Below are 6924 nucleotides of genomic sequence, written 5' to 3'. Positions count from 1 at the left end.
CCAAAGTGATCCAGGGGATCTCCCAGTCCATTCCCAGGAGATCCTGGGATGATTCCCACTGGTTTAAAAGGCTCCCACAACACCAGGAACTGTGCAGAGAAGATCAGAGCTGCAGGTAAGAGTTTCAGATAAGAGTTGCAGATAAAAGTTTCAGATAAAAGTTTCAGATAAGAGTTTCAGATAAGAGTTGCAGATAAGAGTTGCAGATAAGAGTTACAGATAAGATCAGTTCTTACTCTTTGGCCCTTCACGCCCGGGAAGCCTTTTGGACCCTGGAAAAAAACCATACAAAAAACACGTGAGGATCCACAATAACAGAAGGAATTGGGAAGGTGGGAATGTTGGGAAAGAGAAGCCTCCATCCAAAGGCAGAGCTGCTTCCAGCATGGAAAAACCTCTGGAAGAACCAGCACGGGAGCTCCTACTCAATCCTCTGCCCACCACCGGGATCTCCTGGCAGGTCGATAAATTCAGCCAAATTCCCTCGTTTTTGAGAATCCCACTGGGATTTTTGGACCCTCAACATCAAGGAAAAGCCAAGCTGCTCCAAGAGGTTCCTCCAAGGTGGGGGAGGATCCTGGATGAGGATCTCCAGATCCCTTGGAGGCCAATCCAGGATGGGGAGCACATATGGAGAGGTGAAAAGCCACCGTGGTCACCCCTGCTTGCTAAATTCCCTGGAATATGCAGGAAGAAGGGAATTTTCATCTGCAGGGATACTTTTTCCTATCCCAGGGTTCTCCAAGTCTCATCCAGCCTGGCCTTGGACACTTCCAGGGATGGGGCAGCCACAATTTTTCTGGGAATTCTGTGCCAGGGCCTCCCCACCCTCACAGGGAAGAATTTCTTCCCAATATCCCATTTATCCCTGTGCTATTCCAGATTAAAACCATTCCCCCATTTCCTATTGCTCCATGTCCTTATAAAAAAACCTCTTCCTTTCATTCCATGAAAAATAACAACCTAATAAATAATAATGAATAATTAATAAATAATGAGTTTATCCAAATTCCAGCTGTCATTTGTGTCTCCAGTAGAACGAAAGCCTGAAATCCCTGTCCTGAAATCCCTGAAATTCCCAGAAACCTGACAACAGCACGGGGGGGGATTGATATTCCAGGAGGGCTTCCAAACCTTGGGATGAGCCACCCAAATGGACAAGGGCAGCAAGGAATTCACACAATTTTCCACTCCCTCATCCCACCGGAATTCAGGTTCCCAAACCTCTATTTCCCTCCAGAAGAATCCCATTTTATTCCTCTCACGGCTTGTGGGGATTTCGCCAGCCGTGGATCCCGCGATTTTCCGGGATATTGGAACACTCACCATCATTCCAGGAGGACCCCGCATTCCCACGATGCCCTCGTCGCCCTGGGGGATGCGGAGGGGCGGGGATAGCAACGAGGAATGCAGCACACAGGGAATCCCAACCATCCCGCTGGGAATGGGGCAGGCAGAATTCCCTGTGCCCAGAGGATTTGTCCAGCCTCTTCCTCCATCAGGATCGGGTGCCGGGTGTTTTTATGAATTGGGATGACAAAGCTGCGCTGGAGGGTCCATGAAGGCCTTTTATGACCTCCTTGACCCCACAGGACCTGCCTTTAAACCTCAGGAATTGTCCAAATTCCAAATAATTTAAGCCAAATTTGGGTGCCCCACATGAAGCCAAAGCAACCCAGGATCCTGGGATTTAGATTTGTGCCTAAACAAGAGCTGAAACATTATTCCATCGTTTCCTTTGGATAACGAAGCTCCAGCAAGGTTTACCCACAGCTGTTGACATTTCCAGGGAGTGTTTCGCCTCAGGGGCCTCATCCAAAAGCAGGTGGGAAGTTTTTCCCGATGGATTGGGCCATAAAATCCCGATTTATTTGTGGGACAGCCACAGGAGCAGCCAATTTAAACACGGTTCTCCGATTCTGACTCCGTCTTTGCCGGAAGGAGACCAAAACTTCTCAGGGATAGGAGGAAAAGGGAAATTTTGCTACCTGAAACCCTTCAGGAATTTCTGGGATGGGTGGGAGGGAGGTGATGGATAAAGCTGTCTCCAAAGGGGGCTGGAGGCCACAGGAATCCAAACCTGGAATATTTATGGATGGACCTACCCGAGGGCCAGGGAATCCACGGGGACCTCTCAGGCCAGCGACTCCAACGCCGGCTTCTCCCTGGAAAGCAGAGAATTCCAGAGGCATCACTCGGAGCAGGGAAACCCCACCACAGAATCCCTGATTATTTTGGCCAGGATTGAAGTTCCAGGAAGACTCAGGAGACTCAATTCCATGGATTTTCTGCTGTTCTCTTTGGAGGGTGCTCCAGCGACCATGGGAGTGAGGGTGGAATGGGATGAAGTAGGATGGAGGCAGGGACTCGTTCCATTCCCATTCCCATTCCCATTCCCATTCCCATTCCCATTCCCATTCCCATTCCCATTCCCATTCCCATGATTTCTGCTCGTGACTTTCCCGGGAGGGTGGCACTGACCTTGTTGCCTTTGGCTCCAGGAGTCCCAGGAATTCCCTGTAGGACAAGGAGAACAAAGGGGAGGATTTGCTTTGGAAGTGCTCCGTGCTCTCCTATCCCAACATTCCCAGAGGATCAAAGCCCATCCAGCCCAGATCCCTCATCCATCCCTCCCAAAAGGCACAGGGAATGTGAACAAATTCACCTCTTTTCCTGGGGATCCCGATGGCCCCACGGGCCCAGGAAATCCACTCCGGCCTCTCCTCCCACGTTCCCCCTGGAAAACAAAACCCTTTGAGAGGAGAACACGCGGATGGGAAAGGTCCTGGTTTTCCTGATCCGGACAAAAGCAGGAGCTGGAGATCCAAGTGCTCCCTGCACTGACAAAATTTCCTCATGGAAAGGGTGGTCAGGCATTGGAAGGGGCTGCCCAGGGAGGTCTGGAGTCCCCATCCATCCCTGGAGGTATCCAAGGGATTCCTGGATGTGGCACTCACTGTGGATTTGGCAGGTCTGGAGTCCCCATCCATCCCTGGAGGTGTCCAAGGAATTCCTGGATGTGGCACTCACTGAGGATTTGGCAGGTTTGGACTCCATGACCTTGGAGGGCTTTCCCAACCTCAGTGACCCTGGGATTCTGGGATTCCTCCCTCTATTCCCAGGGATTAATGACCCCAAAATTCCAGCTGCCATCCCGATGCGACGGCTGCTCCTTCCCAGTCCCCTCCTCCCGTCCCACCATTAAATTCCCAGGAAGAGAAACTTCCCAGGAGCTCTCCTGTTTTATTCTGGAAACTGAGGACCATCCCATCATTCTAACCATTCCTGGTACCCTTCCTTTTCCAACTGGGATTTGTTCCCACTTCCCTGACAACATCCAGGAAACCTGGAATTGTCGGGGTTTGACCCACAGGGGTCACCTTGAGGTGACAAACACAACCCAAGGTGTCCCCTTACCTTCTGTCCTGGAATTCCGGGCACACCTGGAGCCCCTCTGTCCCCCTGGGATCCGGGAGTGCCGGCGTTGCCGCGAATTCCTTGGATGCCCTGAGCTCCTGGAGGTCCCGGGGCCCCTGGCTCGCCCTGGTGAGGGAATCACAAGGAATTGGGATATTGGGTGGGATTTGCTGGAGCTCCTGGAGAAAGTCTGGGATGTCTCCTTGAATTCCCATGACTGTTCCATGGAATTTGGGATACCACTTCCAGTCCTGATCCATGAGGAGATCCGAGGGCTGGAGGAATTGTCACCGAACTTTGGGATTTCCTTTCTTCCCAAGTTTTGGTGACAAAAGGGCTTTTCCGTGGCTAAATAAGGACAGAGCCTTTAGCTCCAGACTTGTGGTGAATTCCAGCACCCCAGGGAGCCCTGGAACTCACAATTCCCTGGATTTTTTTTTTATTCCCAGCCTGAGGATGTCCCTGCTGATTGCAGAGGTCAGCCAAAACCCTTCCATGATTCCAAATTTATCCTCAGGATGTCCCTCTGAAACGGCCCTTGGGAGAACACAGAGCATTCCTTCTATCCCAAATCCTTCTCCCGCCTTTCCAGGATGATTTTGGTCCTTTCTCTTTGCAGCCACTTCCATGCTCCACATCCAGCAGCGGAAAACCAGGATGACAAAGAGGAAAAATCCCAGGAAGAAATAAATCCAACCTTACCTTAAATCCAGGTGGCCCAGCCTGGCCAACCGGACCTCTGAACCCAATTCCTGGCTCTCCCTGTGAAAGGAAAGTCAGGAAAAATCAGGAATTCTCCTTCCAGTGAAAACCCAGGACAGGGAGAGTTTGGTTTGTGCTGCTCCATGGAGATCCAGCTGAAATCCCACAGGAATGATCCCATTCCAAGGGTTCCTACAGAGCCCTCGTCTCCTCTGGGTGATCTGAGCTGGAGAGACAAAGCTGCTGGGAATCACCTTTGGAAAAGAGGGAGCTGGAATAGTCCTGGGAATGCTATCCCAGGATTCTGGGTTAGACACATTCCCTGGCATCCATTCCTCATTCCCAAGGTGTCCTGTCCTTGTGATCCTTCTGGAATATTAATGGGAATGTTATCCCAGGATTCTGGGACAGACTCTTTCCTGTCCGTGTGATCCTTCTGGAATATTAATGGGAATGTTATCCCAGGATTCTGGGAGAGACTCATTCCTGCCCGTGTGATCCTCCTGGAATCTCATCCCGGTCCCCAGCCACACCTCAGGAGTGCCCTGGACACCGATCCCGAGAAAAGGAGGAAAAGCCACCCCTGGCTGGCACCAACTTTGTCCTTCACCTTTTGGCCTTCGTCCCCTCGGTCTCCTTTGGTGCCCTGGGGAATAAAGAGAAGATTCCGAGGTCATGGAATTGTCACCCCTGAGCAAGAGATTCCCAGGGATTCTTTGACTGGAATGTGGGGGGGAAAAAAACTGGGAAAACGCCCACATTCCAAGGAATTTGGTGATGGGATGAGAGTGGACATCAAACCCCTCTCAGGTCATTGTCTGGGTGAGTGATATCAATCTTTACTTCAGTTATTGGGGTTTTGGGCTAATTTTAATTGCTTTAAAATAATTAATTTAAATTTTCAAACAGCAAAATAATTAATCTATATTCATTTAATTTAATTACTTTGGTATTGTGCACTTTTCTGTCTCCTGGGAGACTCAGCTTCTCTATAAGAAATAATTCTGATGAAGATTTTTTTGGTCAGATTATTATTATTATTATTATAATTATTATTTAATATATATTATTACTATAATAAAATAATAATGATTTTATATAATCATATATAATTATAATTATAATATAAAATAATAATATAATTAATAGAATAATTATAAATTATAGAATTAATATTATTAATACTATTAATATTATTAATATTAATATTAATATTACTGCTATAGAATAATTATATATGATAATTATATAATATAATATAAATATAATAATAAAAATTATAAAAATAAAAATATAAAAATAAAATATAATAATAATATTAATAATAATAATAATAATAATATTTTAGATCAATATTTTTGCTTTGCTGTCATTAATCCTGCTGGACAAAGGTTCATCTGCAGCTCTGTAATTCCTTAGATTTAATCCATCAATATTCCCAGGATTGGGACTGGATCCAGCCCCACCCAGGCTGCTCTTGGAGGAGATTCCCAAATAAACTTTGGAGCTGATTCCAGCACTCACCTTCTCTCCAGGTTCTCCCACGTCCCCAGGCTGTCCCTGCAAGACAAAATTCCCTTTCCAGCCACTTCTCTTCCCCCTCCTTTTCTCCCAGGATTCCACCCAAAATTCCCCATGGGATTCTTCCTTTTACCAACCCTCCCTTTCTCCTGAAATTCCGTGTCCCCCTTCCCTGGATCTGCCACCTGCTCCCAATGAATTTTCACAGCCCAAAGCGGAAAATGAGGATTTTTGTGGCATTTTTTTCCCATCTCTATCCTCGTGCCAGGGCTGGATTTTCCTTGTCCATCCCATCTTTTCGTTCTCTTATCCAGCAGAAAATGAACATTTGGGAATTTGAACTTCCGCCATCATAGAAAACAAAAATTCCATCATTTAGGCTGGAAAATTCCCCAAAAATCACTAAATCCAACCTCTGGATTTTGTATTTCCTCCTGAGCGTGGCAGATGTGTGGAAAAACAGCTGGAATTTGGGAACAAAGCCCCCAGGAAGGTTTGGGGATAAAGGTGGGAATGTGCCAATCCCAGTTTCCATTGGACCTGATCCATGAGAATATTCCCAGCTGCCTTTCCCTTTCCAGGCCCTCTCAGCACAGGGAATTCCGGTTCCAAAGGATCAGGCTGGAAAAGCCCATCCCTACCTTTTCTCCTTTGTCTCCACGGGCTCCAGGAGCTCCCATTTCTCCCTGGAAAATGACCAATCCCCAAAAAATCAATCCCAAAAATTCATTATTCCAAGGAATTTTCCCTTCCCTCTTTGCACCAGGTAGGTGCTGCCCTCATCCCCGCTCCGGTTTTTGGAAATATCCACGGAGGAATCCCTGATTTCCAGCACTCGCATTCCCACAATGGATTGGGAATTACCCTGAATATTGGGAATGCAGAGGGAAAACCAAAAATCCTGGAGCAAAGGCCGGGGAAAAGTGACAAATCGAGGGTTTCTCTATCCCAGGATACTGCGGATCTTAAAGAATTCCATGAATTTGAAGGAGACAGGAGGAATCTCAAACCAATTGAGGATTCCCAAAAACACAAATCCCATGTTTGGATCAGCTGTGAAAGATTCCATCCTGGAATTTCTGCTCATCACCATCATCATGGCAAAACTGTTGATTTCATCTTGGATTTCCTGATTTTTGCCTGCCATTCCTCAGTTTCCAAAGTGAGACAGCTCTGGGAAAACGGATCATTATCCCGGGAATGCGCAGTAAAAACATGGGATAACAGCACTGACCTTTGGGCCACAGGAGGAGGGATCTGCTGGGCCACTTCCCTCCTTCTGCC

The 6924-nt window shown here is 47.4% G+C and overlaps 1 protein-coding gene across 12 annotated transcripts in view; it reads right to left on the bottom strand.

Annotated features, from left to right (window-relative positions):
* Positions 1-6924, bottom strand: part of LOC107205120 (collagen alpha-1(VII) chain-like) — a 95503-nt gene that overhangs the window by 25220 nt on the left and 63359 nt on the right. For 10 of the 12 annotated variants that reach the window (XM_033514668.1, XM_033514667.1, XM_033514670.1 and 7 more), the window contains 11 exons: positions 6875-6919; positions 6282-6326; positions 5644-5679; positions 4730-4765; positions 4120-4179; positions 3418-3543; positions 2666-2737; positions 2482-2517; positions 2106-2165; positions 1327-1371; positions 237-272 (listed from right to left, as the gene is read on the bottom strand). In XM_033514668.1, coding sequence (XP_033370559.1) covers positions 237-272; positions 1327-1371; positions 2106-2165; positions 2482-2517; positions 2666-2737; positions 3418-3543; positions 4120-4179; positions 4730-4765; positions 5644-5679; positions 6282-6326; positions 6875-6919 — 597 coding nt within the window. Of the gene's footprint in view, positions 1-6; positions 110-236; positions 273-1326; positions 1372-2105; positions 2166-2481; positions 2518-2665; positions 2738-3417; positions 3544-4119; positions 4180-4729; positions 4766-5643; positions 5680-6281; positions 6327-6874; positions 6920-6924 lie in introns of those variants that run through there. The other 2 variants (XM_033514671.1, XM_033514663.1) reach the window with 2 other exon arrangements.

This window comes from Parus major, chromosome 1A (genome assembly GCF_001522545.3).
Source record: "Parus major isolate Abel chromosome 1A, Parus_major1.1, whole genome shotgun sequence".
Lineage (NCBI taxonomy): Eukaryota > Metazoa > Chordata > Aves > Passeriformes > Paridae > Parus > Parus major.
Note: the sequence above shows the minus strand (reverse complement) of the source record. Positions and strands in the feature narration are given on the sequence as shown.